The 19477-nt window shown below is 45.4% G+C and overlaps 1 protein-coding gene across 1 annotated transcript in view; it reads left to right on the top strand.

The window, feature by feature from the left end:
- Window positions 1-14909, top strand: part of LOC138293098 (complement factor H-like) — a 595692-nt gene extending 580783 nt beyond the window's left edge. Inside the window, exons 21-22 of the mRNA XM_069232110.1 lie at window positions 2488-2684; window positions 14594-14909. Of these exons, the coding sequence (XP_069088211.1) occupies window positions 2488-2684; window positions 14594-14599 (203 nt within the window). The 3' untranslated portion in view covers window positions 14600-14909. The remainder of the gene's footprint in view (window positions 1-2487; window positions 2685-14593) is intronic.
- Window positions 14910-19477: the final 4568 nt, after the last annotated feature.

Raw genomic sequence — 19477 nt, 5'->3', positions numbered from 1 at the left:
TCTCGCTCGTGAGCGATATCGACGAATCACAAGCCCTTTTCGACACACACCCGCCCTTGCGGGGTTACTTTTGACGAGCACCAGGTACGTTTTCACGGTAGCTGTGCTAGCGTATGTTTAAAACAACTTAAAGACTCTTTTTGCATTTTTATTAATAACTGGACTTGTGTATTGTGGATTTTTGTCGTTTTGGTCTTGTTTTGTTTAGATAACTATTTCCTATTTTTCTAAACCTGTGTTGTGTCATTTTGTGGTGTTTTCTTTTGGTCTTGTTTTGTTTAGATAACTATTTCCTATTTTTCTAAACCTGTGTTGTGTCATTTTGTGGTGTTTTCATTAAGTCACTGCGAGTGTTGGTACAAATACTTTACACCTAGCACTCTGAAGTTAAGCCTACTGCTCTGCAAAGCTACCAAGGGGGTAAGCAGTGGTTAGCTGACGGTGATTCTCTTTTACCCTGACTAGAGTGTGGGTCCTTGATTGAACAGAGGGTAACCTGACTGTCAACCAAAGACCCCATTTCTAACAGCAACTATGGACATATGACTATTTAGCCCATGGAAGAGAGAATACAAATTGGGATACAGTGGGCAGGCTCACTAAAAGGATCCAAAATTGGTTGTTTTATGTATATGTACAGTCACTGTGTGATGCACTGCACAAGCACCTTTTAACCTAGCACTGATGGAGCACCTGATTGTTGGATTTAATGATTCATTATCATGAAGCTATTACGAGTACATGGCATTTATTTAATAATTGCTTGCCTGGACCTACATGTTTTTGGATATAATTCCAGGTTTAAGTTTAATTTATGAGCATTTGTGCAATTTCAGGTTTTGTTGATTTGGCATAAAACCTTTTCCGATTGAACCATTGTTCCATGTACCATTTGATGCCCAGGTTCTGAGGGATACAGGGTTACCCCATTGTTCACTGTTAAACAGTTAATTGGTACATATGTATGAGGCTCTTGATCTTATTCATCAGTACCATCAGCACATCTCTATGACACCCTTCTTAATTTCCTCCATGAACTATTAATACAAGATGCAGTCAACCCAAGTAACTTTATTCATGACATTTTTTTTAAACTTTATTTATACTTTTATGCAAACAAGTGAAGCAGTACAATAAGATCATGCATTTGCAGACTAATACAATCCATATGTCATATTGTGTCCTCCTAATGTGTAGACTTCACCCTCCAGAACCATTTGGTGCAGAGTCCGTCAATCATGTATACTTATAACAGGTAAGTCCAACATTTACATATATCAATAACCAAGTTCAATATGTCATTCAGGTTTCTCACCCTCTGGCTCCCCCTTTTTCTATAAGGCTAATTACCAAAGATCATGTACGAATTTGTTCTTTGCGGTTATTCCTGTACTGATTCTACACAACGCCCTCTTTCTAATTTATGCGGAAGCACCAGGATTGGCAAACAGTGCTTAAACTCCAATCCCTGTCTTCTGAGATGTGTTGGAATTTCATACTTTCTTTTACAAAATTTTCCCCACCTGCAGTTTGCATGGTAACGCTTTACATACCTTTCACAGAGTAAAAACAAGTCTAGACAATTGGAAACGCTGGGCAAATGGAGACATAGGGGGTCATTCCGACCCTGGCGGTCCATGACCGCCAGGGCCGGGGACCACGGAAGCACCGCCAACAGGCTGGCGGTGCTTCCAGGGCCATTCTGACCGCTGGGGTAAAGCCACAGTCAGAAAAGGGGAACCGGCGGTTTCCCGCCGGTTTTCCCCTGGCCCAGGGAATCCTCCATGGCGGCGCTGCTTGCCATGGGGATTCCGACCCCCTTCCCGCCAGCCTGTTTCTGGCAGTTTTCACCGCCAGAAACAGGATGGTGGGAACGGGTGTCGTGGGGCCCCTGGGGGCCCCTGCACTGCCGATGCCACTGTCATGGGCAGTGCAGGGGCCCCCTAACAGGGCCCCATAAAGATTTTCACTGTCTGCTTTGCAGACAGTGAAAATCGCGACAGGTGCCACTGCACCCGTCGCACCCCTGCAACTCCACCGGCTCCATTCGGAGCCGGCTTCCTAGTTGCAGGGTCTTTCCCGCTGGGCCGGCGGGCGGCCTTTTGGCAGTCGCCCGCCGGCCCAGCGGGAAAGCCAGAATGGCCTCCGTGGTCTTCTGACCACGGAGCGGCCATTTGGCGGTTCCCGCCAGGCGGGCGGCTCCCGCCGCCCACCAGGGTCAGAATAACCCTCATAATCCTGATCTCACATGTTTTCCATCATTCATCACTCAAAAACAAAGAACTACAGCTGTAATTTCAACCCAGAGTTGAACGGCAAGGTGTAAAATTATTGCACATAATAAACCTTCCACAGAGTAAAAAGAGGCTAGACAATTGGAAACGCTGAGCCTTAAACATTATTAACTTGAGATGGTTTACACCTTTGTATATGATTACTCTGTGATGTCTTTCCTTAGATTTAAGATATGGTTCCTCAATTTTTCAGGTGCATGCATATTGAAACACGAAGAAATTGAACAGAAGAACATAAAGCTACTTCCAGCCTTTGCAAACCTACTGTATGTAACTCAGGATCAAATTATTGATTTTTCTTGCAAAGAAGGACACATAAAAAGCACACGATCTGCAGACATGTCTCAAGTATGTGAAGACGGAATCATTGCATACCCCACCTGTGTCAGAGTAAGTACAGGCTGTAAAAAACAGAATTGACGATTGCTGTTATAAAATATATTAACCTCAACGTGGTGCGACAGAAATAACACTGATGACATCATATTAATAAGTGATCATGTAATGAGTGGAGTTTTAAATAGTCATATGAACAGAATGCTTCCATCGGCTGAGTGGCTTTTTCCACGTTGGAAGTATAAATTGCAACATCATTCGCATAACCAGTAATGGTCACTTGGCAACCTAAGCATCTAAATGGTATAAGGGCCTGAACCATGTTCCTCATTAATGGATCCACACAGATAATATTTAATGTAGGAAGCAGTGGTCGTGCCTGACGTGTGGATAATCTTCATTTGCATATTCAGTGTTAATCTCCCACTGTTGAAACATTTTAGTTCGTATATACTGTATCTGAGTAGATCGTTTTAACCCAAATTACAAAATCTGATCCAATGTTGACCCTGTAAATCGCTCCCACAGTAACCAACACGAAATTCAATGGGATATTTTTTCTGCATCTAATAATCAAATCGCTGTTGGATTTCGCGTTCATTCAATCAGACATCTAGCTGTGGGAGGTGTTGTCTTGCCCTACTACAAATCCATGTTGGAACGAAGAGAGCTCTTCCTTTAACGAGACTGCTAGTCTCCTATTTAGAATTACCGATTACATTTTAAAAACATGATTTAACAATGATAGCGGAGGATAAGGAAGGAAGTCTGTCACATCTTTATCTTTCATCAGAAAAATAGAGATTGTGGCTTCTCTCCATATTTTTAGCTCCTGTCCTATATTCATAATTTCTTAACTTGATTTATGGCCCTGGCGATTTTTTTTAACTGGAGTACTTTTGCATATTTTCCAGCATTTTATTTAACGATTGTAACATGAAATGCCCGAGTTTCCGCCTTTACGCCACATCCCGTAATTAAGGTAAAAATCTCATCACGAGCAAGGGAGAAACTTGAACGAGCTGAACGCATTTGGCTGCTGTGCATGTCATACGTGATTTAGCACACGTTTTTTCGTGTCCCCGTGCATTAAAATGGACAGGCTCACATATTTCACACAACATCAATGCAAACGTGCCAGATTGGAATTTTATCTAATAATGCATAATTTTCAGGGCATTTCTCGTAATTTCAATGGGAATGATTTTACATGAAATTCACCCAGGCCTAATTTCTTTTATAGAAAAATGAATGTGTTTTTTGGGCAACAATAGTGTAAGGTTCGGCAAGGGTGAAGTGCATACCTGAGGCCTTTCCAGGAGTCTAGTCTTGTATAAATATGTTGCCCCCTCTGATCTAGTATCGTCTATTACCTGTTTAGACTGTGCTCCAGTTAATTGTTGTATACAGCATGTATCTAGATAACTATTATCAGAACGCCTTCCAGAGAGCCAAGGGGCACTCACGGGCTATTGGTACCAACTGTCGGATTGAGGCCTTTCTCTCCTGATGTCTGAGAACCTGGCCTACTATGGATTCTGAGCAACTTGGCCAAGTATCCCTTCTGCACTTGACTCTCGCTAGTTAGCATGGTCAAGCAGTCCAGGTTGGGGCATACATGAGCTCACAACTCAAAATGCATGCAGCAGAAACACTAATTTATTGGCCAGCCAAATACTCACATTTATAACAAACGCAAAGTGTGTATTTATACCACACAAAAGAAGAAAACAGCATACATTCACAGTTACATGGCCCTCCCCTGAGGTTGGGGCTCTAGTGTCTCTCTGGTGCTTCTCTGTCCCAATCCTCACTTTAGCGATCGTGGGTATTCCCCATTTACTATTGGCACCATCCAGGATATGCCCCCCTATGTAGTGTAAATCGAAAGAGTCCACTATGACTGATTTAAAGTATATAATATTCCCGAGTATGCATGTCCAATGAAGCAGCAAGTTCCCCTCGGGTTAGCAGGCCCAAAACAAGTCTTTCCCACACTGGCAGGAGGAAAGTGTTCAGAGTCCTGTAGTCTTCACCGCCTGCTGGTGCTCACAGTAGCTCCAGTCCAGGTGAGTTGGCTGCATGCAGACTCAGTGGCTGCACTCTTTGAGCGCAGGGTCTGCCTCTGCAGCAGTTGGAGTGTTCCTGCATATTCTCCAGCAGGGTAAATGCTCACAATAGGAGGATTAATTATGATAACCCAGTTCTTGGTCCTACACTTGTCTGATGTTGCTACCATAGTGTCCTCTCTAATCCAACGGGGTCGAACCAGCTGCAGTCTTTGTTGCTTCCGGTGACCTACGGTTCACAACTGCTTACTGTCGACAGGCTACAGCCTGGTCAACATGGCACATTTATGCACAGCACCTCCTTCTGTCATAATGGGCTGCCACACTGTTGCCACACAAGCATTTGTGCCTTACTGCACAGTAGTCTTTACCAGAGCTATCTTCATAGTGGTCCTATCCTTTTGTACAGGGGTCACTGACTCAGTCCTGCGCACAGCCAATAACCTGATCAGTTCAGCAGTCTTTTCATCACATCTCACACAGGTCTTCCCACTGGACCTTGCCCACTCCAACTCTCCCCTTTTTCACAGAGCACACTAGTCTTGGGAAGCAGGCAGGTGCATCCCAAGGCAAGCAGTCTTGAAATCCCTAGGTGATGTCCCCTCACCCAGAAGGGAGACTAGAAGGCCTTGGCTGTAGGTCCTGGTCACAGTCAGAAGTCTTCCAGAGCTTCCCCTCCTTACAAAGCCTGTCTGGCTGCTTGGCAGATGACAATTTTAGGGGTCTCAAACTCCCTTTCTTATAGTACATTTCTAGACACTCACTGTGATTTAGGGTCTGAGACTTCAAAGATTTAAGTTGGGGGTTCTACTTCTTTTGAGGTGCAAACTTCTCTGCTCCCCCTTCCTCTTGAAAAGCAGCAGATATGTCTCTGAAACAGACAACACAGGCCATGGGAGTGACTAGAGTTCACATTTGAATATCAGCCATAGTTATAAGTGCATTAAAAGGTTAGCCTTGGGCTCTTAACTCTACTGTTTATCATTCTCATATATGTTACATCTCATTCCTAAGATGTGCCCAGGCCCCTTCCTTGCAACCTGTCACTGAATCAAAGAGCACTCTTTGAAGTGTAGAGAGGAGGCTGGTCCTCCCCTCCCCAGTGTGTGTCCCTCCCAGCTTACAGAAATGCAGCAATCCACAAATCTGTCTGGGGAGCTTTCTACCTCCACTCCATTTTTCACCATGCAGGCCTGGTCTTCCAAAACGTAATCCAGGGCCCTTAATGTATTGTACCATCCACAGGCACACATATACCCAGTGCATGTATACAGCATACACTCTCTGCACTGTACTATCTTCTCCATAAACTGTGACTTTCAAAGGTTCACATGCATCAGGCACTTTCATTCAACATGTGCACACTGCCCAGCACTGTATCCTTTATGTGTTGTACCACTCATAGGAACACATATACCCAGCACAAGCACCTTTCATGCATGCACATGCATTTATCCTGCACGCACTCTATTTTCATGTATTGTACCACTGACAGGTACAGATACCCCTAATACATGCACTTCTCCTGCACGCACTGCACAGCGCTACATCCTTCAGGTACTGTACCACTCAGGCACATGCCCTTCTAGCACATGAGTGCATCTTGTGCGCACTACTCAGTACTGCATTGTCCCTACATGGCACCCTCCCCAGGCACACATACACCCAGAGCAGATATACCACTTCTGTGCTGTGCAGCACTTCACACCATCCTGATGTAGCCAAGGGTGAGTTATGCACACAACAGCCGAACCTTAAAAAGTGAGTTAGCCTGTAAGCCACTCTCCAGTGACACAGGTTAAAAAAGTACCTGTTCATTCCTACTGATCACTAAACAGTATGCTGCCACCATTGTGCTTCTTAACTCTTAGTGAAGGCAGTAGCCTTCCAACTCTCAGTGGAGCACTGTGGGTGCCACTCCTAGTCCAACAAGACCACAATCCTGAGATTGACCACGGTGCACAGACATGATCCATGTTTGCCAATGACAACAAAAATCGGTATTAGGGATCCTGACACCAGCTCAGTTTGGCACTCAGGGCAGGTGTGCACATCCTTTACCATGCAAGGGACCTTTCCATCCCAACAGCTCTTAATATATTTTTCTGAGACCTCTGATATTTCTTTGTATATTTGGGGGTAGAAGCAGTGTAAACCTCACTAATCTCCTCTGCCTGACACCGTGGCTTTCTCTTGTAATTGCTGTTGGATCCAATTATTCACTGAGCATCTTCTTTAGGCAGATAACTTGCTCCCTGATCATTTGCCACCCTCAAAAGTAGGAATCTTGTGCTTCTGTTCTGCTTGGGTATAGATGCCAAATACAATGTTGTAACTTGGCCCCTACCACAAAAATAAGGAAGTAATGGATAGAATGCATGAATTCATCTCAGTCACTGGCAATCTCTAATTCCAGACTATCAATTTAACCCACTGTGCTATTCTAGGCAAAAGCCCACCTTGTGCAACTCAGTCCTGGTCCTGCTCCAATAGGAACAGTCCAGCCTGAACTGTCAGGCCAGATCCCCTCCAGTTGGGAACACAAGCAACCCCAGACTGGTTTCAACCTACTTAGTTCTCATCAGTAAGGTACAGCTTGAATTCTGTGGCGCAGTGAGCACAGGACCCACATCTGGGCATATCCGTTCCACGCTCATTGAGCCATTGAAACCAAGCTGCACATGAGTGAAGAGTCCAATATAAGCCAAAACTAGTCTTGGGTGATCATGTTTTGGCTCAGAGATGACGTAGCTTGGCAGCTTGGGCTGTTCCTACTGGGCCAGGACCGAGGATGATTTGCATATGATTGAGTCTGATTTGAGGTGACATAGTGGGAAAAAATGATGGCATAGGATGTGTATTCGTGCAGTTGCCAGTGACTGAGATTAATTCAAGCATTCCCTCCATCTGCATTTCTTTTTTGCCACTTGTGGCATGATTTAGAGTTTGGAGGAAGGGTTACTCCGTCACAACGATGAGAGATACCCCGTCTACCGAAATATAAATCCCATCAGGATTTATATTTCGGCGGACAGGATATCTGTCCCCATTGTGACAGAATAATCCTTCTGCTAAACTCTAAATCAGGCCCCGGTCCTCAAGCAAGCAGATTTGTTATTACAGTTAATTAGTACTTTCCTAATTGTTTACCAATTGTCTGTTATGTTGTTGAAACAAATCCACTTATGATAGATGCAAAATAATTACATTTTTAGATCTTTCCCTGCTAACACCCATGCAAAGCCTCTTACCAAGCCCATAATGTATGCTTTGGGCTAAACACATATATTGCATAAGATGCTGCACCTTTGTTTATTGTTATGATTTCCTTGACTGTGTTTTTACGATGGACTACATTTTTCTTCTCTCATCAAAGTAAAAGCAAGAAAGCCCACCTTTGAAGTTGGTTGTATTCAACAGTAAACTCTAATCCACTGACACAGGTGCAGAGAGATTTTCATTAGCTAGTTTAACTATAGAATTAAATTAAAGCTTGAGACAGCTGTAGTAAGAGTATATACAATGGCATATGTGTTTTTCCTAGTTGTATTTTATCCTGATGATTCTGTATTATTCCCCCCAATCAGGAGCTTGTGAACACTTACCCCACAGTTGTTTAATTTTAGCTCAATATCTTGGCACCAGCGAAAGGGGTGCCTATATAATCTCTAATGAGAAGTCATTCAATTTAGTTACCTCACTAATTAAAGACAATATATTGTTTCCTCCTACTCCACATAGATTCTGCCCTTCTCAGCACAATTCCTTTTTTTTCTATTTAAAGTAAGTAAGCATTGGCTGACTCCTCTGTAAGAGAAATACTGTTTGACCCTTACAGGTTATTTTCATTTTGGCGGGCTTCTGCAGCATGACTTCAATAAGCATAGCCTTAAAATAGTCTGTCATATCTCATTAACTATATTTTGTCCAATGTCACATGTGGGAAGTCTGATCTGAAAAGTATAATTCATCTACAGTAATTTGATTTAACGGTGCTGGTTTCTTATGTAGTTGGTCTCATAGTTTGAAGCCATGCAAGTTTTTGATTGTAAGAAACTGGATTATTGGTTGAGGGGAGTGGAAGCCCCACTTAGGCAAAAACCACAATACTTGTCAGGGTGAACCACAAAAGTCATTAATTTAACCTGTGCTTAGCCCTCTGGTAGCTTGGCTTTTTTAGCTCAAAATCTTGCCAGCTGCGAAAGGGGTGGCTATATAATCTCCAAAACACTTTAGAAAGATAGTGTATTCTTTAATAAATAAAATGACACCAGAACATCTACCATCTCCTCTAAATCTGGAGAAACTCAAGGTAGCGACCATGGAGGGGTTCCCCCATGCATATAGCCATGAATTTTGGCACATTCCTAGATTTACCATAAGTGGTAGACCTGGGAATGCGTTAAAATGCTATGCCTTCCCAGAGGAGTCATAAAGAGGACAAATATCCTTATTTATCCTCAGTGTTTCCACTTAATACATGTGCTGCATTCTGTAGGGCACAAATAAAGAGAAAAAAAGCCTGAAAGGATAGTTTTTGTACAGGAATCATCAAAGACTTCATCTGCCAGCACCTGGGCTTTCTTGCTGAGAGTCCTCACTTTCCAAATCGTGCCAAATCCAGTTCCTGGGCCTCTGGAAGTGAGTTCCTGTGTCTGGCGCAGCATCGGCTCATTACTGCTACCAGGGAGGTTAGGTGTCAGTTCCTTACTGCAAGGCGGGTGGGGGGGGGAGTGAGGCATCTGTTCCTTATGGTTGCAGGGGATGTGATGCAGCGTCGGATGGTGGCGAGGCGTTGGTTCCTTATGATCTGGCAGGGTTGATAAATCCAGCAGGTCAAGATGTGCGGTGTCAATTAGTTGTGTCGCAATCACACCCTGGGGTCACAGGTGCTGTGTCGGAGACGGGGGTCCCAGACGCTGGGGACATGGCACTCAAGACTCATGCTGAGGCGGGACTTCAGAGACGCTGCAGCGGTGTCAGGCCTGCGTCACCATTCACAGTCATTGCACTCAGCAGGGACCATGACTCCAGTGAAGGCAGCAGTGAGGAGTCGGACAGCGGCGCCAGTTCGGAAGTCGCTCCGGAATGCATGCACTTGGTTTCTTCTTGGTTTCACCAGAACTCGCTTCCACGGGTCCAGGAACGGGATTTTGCACCACTTGACAAGACAGGACTCTCAGCAAGAAAGCCCAGTTGCTGGCAGATGATGTCTTTGATGTCCTTGAGTGTTTTAATAAGTGGCAAGCTCAGTTCAAGCCCTTGGAGAACCTTGGAAAGCAGGATGTGGAAAGCAAAGTCCAGTCCTTTCATTTACAGGACAGAAGCAGCAAGCAGCAGGCCAGTACAGCAAAGAAACAGGCGGAGTGGCAGTCCATCCCTCCTACCACAGCTAGCTCTTCTTCTTGGGAGAATGTCCTCAGTCCAGAAGTGTTCTGAAGTTGTGGTCTCAGAGACCCAATACTCATACTCATTTCTGCCTTTCAAGTAGGCAAACTTCAAAGGAAAGTCTTTGTAGTGCACAATACCCTGTCTTCCCTGCCCTGGGGACAGAAATTGATTTTCTGTGCCTTTTTAGATGATACATATGCTCAGTGAGAGTCAGAAGAATTGTTGGAACCTTTAGCGAGGTTCTAGGTTGTACCTAAGTATTTCCCAGATACCGAAAACCATTTACTCTAAAAAAACAAATAGCCTATCCTGTAAATTTGCTAGCACTTTTTAAGTTCAGCCCTGTTCACTATATCCTTGGGATGATTGCTCTCAATGGATATGACTCCACTAAGAGTACGCATCTAAAAGTAACAAAAATTATGTGTGCCGCTCTGTCTGTTTTGCCTGTTTTAAAAAAAAATTGAGGCTAATGTATATGACCTTTGTGGGAAATTGGTTGTTTAACTGGCTGCTTAACCATGAAGTATGTAGACTGAAGTCTTGATGTAAGCTGTGGCCAAGCTCCCACTAAGTCATAAGATATATTTGATATTAAGTAAAGTATTTTCTTTAAGTGCTGTCTCTCCATTGGTACCTTTACATAATCAGCAGTACCTTTCTCAGAAAAAACTGCATGTTGTACATCTAATGCACCACATGTAACAATACATTTAAGTAATAGTTAAATTAAAAATGCCTAATAATTTTCACTAAAAAGGAAACAATATAAAGAATACAGTGACACAAAGGTGGAGGTAATCTTATGCACTGATGAACAGTTAATGGAAAAAGGAAACAATTGTAGGTAAAACTCAATCTAAGTCTTTCTGCAGTCGACTGGGATGTAGGCATCATATGAGACCAGTTAGCAATGGAGCAAGATGAGATAAAGGCTGAATCTGATCATAGGTAAGATGTATTTATGAGTGGGATTTAGGAACACAGTGCCAACCCCCCAAAGATAATTCATCATACTCTTAAAAACTTGAGAAGCCTAGCAGAAAAAAATTGGACGACATCTGGTTTCCTCATGTTTACACTCCTTGTTCTTGCCCCTTTTAAGCTTCTCTAGTCCATATGTTTTGGTCCTCTATAGAGGTGATTAGAGACTCTTTCCTGATAGTGCAGCAATTACTGAGCACAAACTATATGTGGGCTTACTATACAATATAAATTCTATATTATATAGAGATCATAATTGCACTGATCACTATTACTGTTTAGTATGTGTCTTATTGAAGATGTGACCAGTAAATTCCTCCCTTCTGATACTGCCTTTCGCTCCTGATCAATCCAACATGTTTCCCTTAGACTTTTGCCTCTCTTCTCCTCCAGTTCAGGCTCTTTGCCTTTAGGTAAATGCATATAGAACAGCAGGTAGACCTTTTATTTGATTTCTTAATTATTACAATAAAATTACACTAGTGGCAATCACGCAATTTAAAACTTAAAAAGTTTAGACAAGATAATTGCAGCTGTAAAGTTAAGGATGTACTAAGTTGAGAAGGATGCCAGCTCACAGCTTCCTCTATCTTATTCGTAAACTTCCCAAGCTTTTCAGGTGTGAAGAATGCCCAGATTGCCTCCCTGCTCAGTAGCAGAAATTGTTCCCTCTGACACCTGGGAATCTGTTGTCGCCACTAAGTATCTGCGTTGCACCACTTCTCATTGCCCGGAGTCCAGCTCACGGGAATGCGAATCACAGAATATGGCTGCTGAACAGTAGCTGTATTTACCTGGTGCAACCCAAGAATATAGAAGGCCCTGCATTTAACGGTTGAATAAACTACCTGTTCTTGGACTCCCCAAACTGTCCTCTTCCACTGCACCATTTATATTATGTTTGTTACCTGCCTTTGGATGCTTTGTTTCACAGAGACAGGACATCCTGCAGAAGAAAAGTGTCACCAGCAGCTGGCTGGGCTAACTAAAATTTACCTCAGGTGGACTCCTTGAGCTTCAGGTTCCTTCCAGAAAATTTACAAAGGATTACATCTTTGCCCAGTATCTAGCACTTATACAATCCAGAGTACTATCTTTCCACCATTCCCTCTGTGGTATTTCTACCTAGGTGTATCATCTGCATCTTCTTTTTTTTACTTGCCAGTCTTAGAGATGTATTTGTTTTACATTTCAATGCATTATATGTTCTGTTTTTCCCTAATACACTCAAAAACGTAATAAATTACCAATATTCTGCTGTGTGGAAAGGAAGAATACAGCTTTATATTTATTCTGAAGTCCTGAGAAAAGGGCTGTAAGGCTAGCTCTCCTCAGACTGCTATAACATGCTATATTGCTATACTGACTGGAAATCTTTCCATGGTTACCTCTTTTCTAACACTAGGTGTGATCTCTAAGTCAGTGTGAGTTAAATGTCGTCAGCAGTTTCTTTTCTTATCTCCGATGGGACACTAGTAGTGAGAGGTCCCAAGAGTTCCTTAAAATCACTCTAACACCTCCAGCTGTTGACTCGCTTTAAGAGCCCTCTGTGGATCCCACTGAAGGATTGATAGGTATAACCACAACTTATTAGATCTGAGTGTTTTCTGTGCATATACCTCACCTAGTTCTGCTCCCTGCAAGTACATTTCCAATGCCTTCAGTCACTGCCTAGAGGTTTTGGTTCTCAGTGGCCCGAGATCTACCTTCTGTCAGTAATCAGATGCCTTCTCCTGTCCCCTGCAGCTCCTGAAGAATATGCAGGTGCTTACCAGGATTTTAAGGCCCCTGACATTGTATGTCCAAATGTTAACTTTAGGACTTTGTATCTTTTTTTGTGTATTTATGAAGTTACAATGTAGGTCATTATTGTCATAGGGGAGCACACTTCTGGGTTTTTGTCAGGCATTTATTCTAGTCCGGACATCCCACATTCCCAACATTTCCTTTGTGTGTCAAACATATCTAACATAATGTCAGTAGGTCAAAATTCAAGAAACATAACTTTTGATCATGTTTTTTAACTAGTGAGGCACCCCAACATAGGGTTGCCTTTTTGCTTCCCACTCGTATGTCATGTTAGATGTATTGTGAAACATAAGGTGTGCATCATTTTGGTATTATCCTCCAGGAAGCTCTCTATGGGGCCTCAATATGCCTTTGGGTCAGGCTTAATGTTTCTGATCCGGACTATTGTCTAGATTTAGGTTAGTGACTTGACTGGTTTCAGGGTTTGGTCCCGCGGTTTCCACAATGTAGTTCTCAGCTCGATTTGGTACCTTACTGAGAGAGTTTTGTCTTGCTCTGGAGGTCTTTCTTTAATAGCTTCCTCAGGAGTATCAGCTGCAGATTGTGAGGGTCAGTTGCAATGGAAGGGGTGCAGGACTCAACAGAGACCCCTGACATATGTCCTTTGGTAACTCCTTTCTGCTGTGGGGGCAAAGCCAGTGTGCTTTTTGTTCCAGAGGATAGTGGTGTGAGCAGGAAAGAGGGCATAGCAACACGGCAAATCCTGCAACCCATCTTGTGTTGGCTTTTCCCTGGTGTCTCATCAGGTAGGTACATTGAATGCCAGCCTACCTGGCTGGGACAAAAGTCATGCTTGATCAGATGAGATCCCCAGGACTCTTACTGGTGGCCACCTAAAGGGAGATCCTCAGGTGCACATCGGTGTGTCACAGAGTAGGCCACTTTTCCAGCTGAACCATGCCTTCATGGTATGGTCTCTATTGAGTGAGCACAGCCAGCAGTATCACCACAGGGCCCCACCAGGTCACCAACTTGCTTTCTGTAGGTGCTCCCCAGGAGTGGCCATCAGCATTGCAGGTCTGCAAGGCCTCGGCAAACTATCTCAAGGGCCTGGATGACCTCACCTGTATCAGCCACTTTGTGGGCCCTTTGCTACTGCCAGCAGTGAAGGGCTCTCTCCCACCTCATTTTCAATTACATTGAAGTTGGATGCCTAAACCATGATCCACACCCTTAACTTAGGTTAGTTTCACTCTCCAAGTCTTCTGGCAGAGGTTGGAGGAAAGGCAGGTACCTCTCATTGCCATTCCAGATCAGTCTTGATCACTCTTTTTTCCCATGCCAGAACCCGCCTCAGTTCTAGCCCTCTATACTGAGGGCTTCCATCTTGTCAATGCCTTGCAGTCCATAGAGAGGACACTCCAAAGGAACAATGCAGTCTTCTCATCGTTTCCACAGTGATACTGCAGTTAGGGGTTGTTTAATGCATCATTTCTCCCCATATGGGTCCTTTATTAGCGTGTTAGCGGGGTATTCTGGACTCTAAAGGGTAGACACCGATTTTGGCGTCCACCATCTTTGGTTCGTCATCATGGTCCCTCTTCTCACTTTTAAACTGTTCAAATTCTAAGTAACACTATTGTGCATGATAAGGTGCTGCATGTTCTTTTTAGAAAATTATATTATGCTAAAGCTGCAATGGTGTTCGTTCATCATATTAAATTTAAAACCAGTTATTCACTAATCAATGTTTGTGTCTTCATCCCAAAGATCTAAGATAGACTAAGGAAGAAAAAGAAAATCCTGATTTCCTGATCTATACAATTCTGAAGAAAAAGCTCATCTTTCATCATATGTCCACATCCTGTGAGCTGAAGCCACGTACATCCGAGCAGGGTCCAGTTGTTTCCACAACATGTGTTGTTGTTGAAACCACATTCAAATGTTTTTATATGAAAAAAAGTTGGAGATATAAACTTGTAAATGAGCTGATAGTTACAACTGGACATTGTCTCTTCAATTAGCTATTAAGCTCCTACTCATATTTTTCATTTGTCTGTGTTACCAAATAAACATTTATACACTATGCAGTGTTTATTTTTCTGAAAGGAGATACTCACTGAAATAGACTAAATATAACTGTAACTATCCCTCTCACAGGTGAGTGAAAGAGAGCATACTATGTCAGGTCAGAGGTGAGAGTCTGTATTAAGAGGTTGAAAGAGCTATGTACAGAACCAGGAGGATTCGGGCTAGCTGTAGGTTTCCAAGAGGAGCAGGAGGAGGAAGGAAGGAAAGACTGGGAAACTGTTACCGTCAACATCCACTCTATGTGAGTTTGAGTGCTGAGGTGAATCTGGGGAAGGGCAGTGTTTTTTAATGAGTGAGCCAGTCATTGGGGATGGTTCTAGCTGAGTGGATATAATGTTATAGTACTATCTTTCAATATAATATCCCGGGGCAGAGCCATGCAAAGTGGGGATACTTCTGGGGTTCCACAGGTTCAATGACTTCCAATAGTTGTAAAGACGAGTACTAGTTTCTCTGAGCCAGAGGAGATTACCTATTTTCCACAACTCTAGAAGCACCGAAAAGTGCATAGTGTAGACAGTGGCACAGAACAATAGGTCTGGCAAGAATATAATTAGTTGTCTACATTTTCAGCTACCTAGTAGTTCTGCTACCAGCACAGTTCCACTGCTGGACATTTCAGAGTCTACGCCAAAATAAAAGATTGCCATTTGGATGTTCCTTCTCCCCTAGGCGCATGCCCATTAGTGGAAGTTTAGTCCCCACTGTGGTGTCTTCTCATGCCTCAGTAGCGGAACTTCCTCCAGTGCCCTAATGGACCACAAGCCTTGTGAGAATCCATAGTGTAGGGATTGTATGTAATGTTTAGCTAGATTAATTTACAGGAAGGAATGAGGCAAGGAAACTTTCCACGCTATTCCACTGAGCCAGTCACAATTTTTTAAAGGTTTTCCTCCTATATTATGGTTGACCCAGATGGTTAAGACTTTGATCGTTCACAAGCCTTTGGATCTAAGGTGTAGGGTACTGTATAGAGGCTTACTAATGAACAAGGACACATTGTAGGCAAGTCTCCCCTGGGATCTGATCATTCCTTATTTCCCTGCATGAGGTCACAAACATCAAAGGTGAATAAGAGGCTGGATATTTCTCTGTGTGAATGTCTTTGTGGGAGGATACAGAATTAGTGGAATGGTCTGAATGAGATGTATCTTTGTGGAAGGACTTCCCTTCATATGGTTGCCACTCCTGTACATTATATAAGAAGCTGTGTGATAAGTAGATGTAGTACATTCAATGCCATTCTCTAATTTATGTGAGAATTGAAAATTCGTTGTTCTTAAAACAAAGTGGAAGCATTGTATATTCTCTGCTTTTCCTCCTGGCAAATGATACATAGCACACTATGTAGGTGAGACTATGGGCCTCATTACGAGTATGGCCATCACTAGATCGCCATACTCGTGGATGGCAGTCAGACTACGGCCAATGCAGCGGTCTGATAGCCTCATCACAGCCCTGGTGGTCGGGCTGCCAGCTCCACCATGATCGGAGATTTTGGCGCTGTGGAGGTGGTGGTAGTCCTAATCCACCAGGGCAGCGCTGCAAGCAATGCTGTCCTGGGAAATATGATCCCTTTCTCTGCCAGCAGCTCCATGGCGGTACAACCCCCATGAAAAGGCTGGCAGGTGAGAATGTACCGGCATTGTGGTATCAGCATTCATTTGCCATTGAGTACTTGAACCATAATGAAACTGTAAACTTCACACTTGTGTAGCGCACTACTCACCCATTAGGGTCTCAGGGCACTGTACACATACCGCTGTGGAACCCTTCCTGGCTTTTCCCTGTGAGGCACTCACTCCTGGGCAACCCCAGGCACCCAAGCACTGTCAGGGCCATTGTGGAGATTAAGCAAGCTATTGCCCAGAGTTACAGAGTGGGGCCCATTAATTAGATTAGGCACCGAGGCAAGAATTATCTGGTCCAAGGGAATTGAGCCCAAGACATGCTGAGGCAGGAATTGAACCCTGGTCCCGGGCCAGATCTCTGCATCAGGGTCTGCTGCTCTAACCATTGTGCCACACTTCACTAGATCACCAGACTCATGGATGGCAGTCAGACTACGGCCAATGCAGCGGTCTGATCGCCTCATCACAACCCTGGTGGTCGGGCTGCCAGCGCCACCATGATCGGAGATCTTGGCGCTCTGGAGGTGGTGGCAGTCCTAATCCACCAGGGCAGCGCTGCAAGCAACGCTGTCCTGGGAAATATAATCCCTTTCTCTGCCAGCAGTTCCATGGCGGTACAACCGCCATGAAAAGGCTGGCGGAAAATGGGTGCAGGGGGCCCCAGGGGGGCCCCTGCACTGCCAGTGCACTTTTCATGGGCAGTGCAGGGGCCCCTCTGGCTAGCACCATGGCAATATTCACTGTCTGCTTTGCAGACTGTGAACATTGCTTGGATGCTGCTGCATCCTGCACTACAGCACTGCTGCCGGCTCGATTACGAGCCAGAGACAATGCTGTAGGCTGTTTCCCGCTAGGACAGCGGGCAGAAAATCAGGTTTCCACCCGCTGTCCTAGCGGGAAACTCTTAATGGGGCCGGTGGGGAGATAGCCTGTGTGGCAGCAATCTTCCCATCAGAAGTTCGGCAGACGGTGAAATCTGTCCGCCGAACTCATAATGAGTCCCTATGTAAGTGAGACATTAGCACACTAAGGGCCTGATTTAGATGTTGGGGGTCGCACCACCAAGCCGCGTCGGGCGCGGACCAAATACAGTCACGACAACGGTCTTCCGCCCACTAGCTGTCTAATGACAGCGGTTCACGATGTCTGTGAATCTATGGAAATCGTAAAATGGCAAGGGCTATGGAAGAGAGGTAAGTGACTTACACAAATACACACTCTGCGCCAGGAGCTGGAGGTGAGTCGCGCCACCGCTTGGGGCGTCCCCTCCCCTTCCCCTCACTTAACTTCCCCCTCCCTCACTGAAGGGGCTCTCTTCCTTTTGCAGCGGGGCCCCTGGACTTACCTGCACCACATCAGCCCAACCGGGAGCGAAGAAAGGAGGTGGCGGCCGAGCACCCTGAGCATTCCCCTATCGGGGGAGACCCACCCGACCAGAGTCTGCGCCAGGACCGCAGGGGGTGCTCCCGCGTGCTACTCTTGACGACCAAGAGGCCTCATTAAAGCAGACCCCAAAAGAGTTGGATACTGCGAAGAGGGGTGAAGGACGGAGACCTACGTCCTAGCCAGAACAGAGCCCTACTCTGGATCTCTCCCTTGATACTCCTTTCCGGTGAACACAGGCAAAGGCTGGCACAATTGCTGTGGCGACAGAGTGGTGACACCGGACTCCGGTTCCCTAGCCTCTCGCCCTCCCACCTACTGCACAGATACTTCGGGGACACACCAGACTCATTGGAGGCCCGCACCACAGTGATTGGACAGCATAGGTTGCCCATACACTCTCTCCCTGCCCTCCCCCCCTCACCGAGCATAACAGGCAAAGAGGTGAACAGCAACTGCCAGGTACCGGCCCATGACTTATTGTGAAACAAGTGCTCTCCTCCGTACAGGGCGTTCAAACCCCTAAGCAAAGAGAAAGGCCCCCCCCCTTACAAGCCCACCACCCCCCAACAGACAACGCCTACTTACCTTTGGGCTGAAACTTCCCTCTTTCTCTGGACACGGGCTGTGCCGCAGGCTTCACCCAGTCTGTGCTAATCACCAGACACTCTGCTGAGAGGACCGGGTCCACCCCCTCCCCTTCTTCATCTCGATACGAAGACTCTGATCAACTCCAGCTTTAAGAGAGGATTACCCGAGCCTCCACCTCCTCGCAACACCGCACCTAGGCTGTGCGGCGGGGCCAGAGATGACAGGCGGCAGGTCGTCGACCAAGAACTCAGGCAAACCGGCAAGACAGCTGCTCTTTTCTGACACCTTACTTCACTCAATGGTGCCACCCTCTGCCCTGGTGGCGCAGCAGGCCGCCCGGCACCACACCATGACAGACTCAGCTCAGGAGTCCACCGTGGACCGCATCCTCCAGGAACTCTCGGCGGTGAGTCCATCCATCTGGACGTTTGCAGGCTTCCAGTCCTGAGTGATGGGACTAGAACAACAGGTGACAACAGTAGAAGCCCACGTCGCTTCCTCCCAGGATCAGGACCAGGAACCCCTGTATCTTCCCAGCAAGATGATAGACCTAGAAGACAGGAGCCGGAGAGACAACGTCCGATTCCTAGGGTTCCCTGAAACCATTGAGGGCGTGGAAATCCATTCGTTCTTGAGGGAGACGTTGCCCAAACCTTCGACCCTCCCCTGGAGTTTCAAAGAGCACACAGGTGGCACCAAGAGATCCGATGTGGCCAGCCTCGCCCCCACGATCATTGCCTGCCTCCTCCGTCATACGCAAGCCCGCCAGCTCATACAGTGAGCCCGCACACACAGTCCCTGTCAGATGGACGGACAGGAGATCTGGATATCAGCGGACTGTCCAAAGAAACCAGTGAGCAGAGGAGGTGCATTCCTGGCCCTCCGACCCAGGCTACCCCAGATGGAGGTGAAATATGGCCTGTTCGAACCGGCGAGAATGTGGATTATGACCCGGTGG

This window comes from Pleurodeles waltl, chromosome 4_2, assembly GCF_031143425.1.
Source record: "Pleurodeles waltl isolate 20211129_DDA chromosome 4_2, aPleWal1.hap1.20221129, whole genome shotgun sequence".
In the NCBI taxonomy this organism is placed as follows: Eukaryota; Metazoa; Chordata; class Amphibia; order Caudata; family Salamandridae; genus Pleurodeles; species Pleurodeles waltl.
This window is presented reverse-complemented; position numbering and strand designations above follow the sequence as displayed.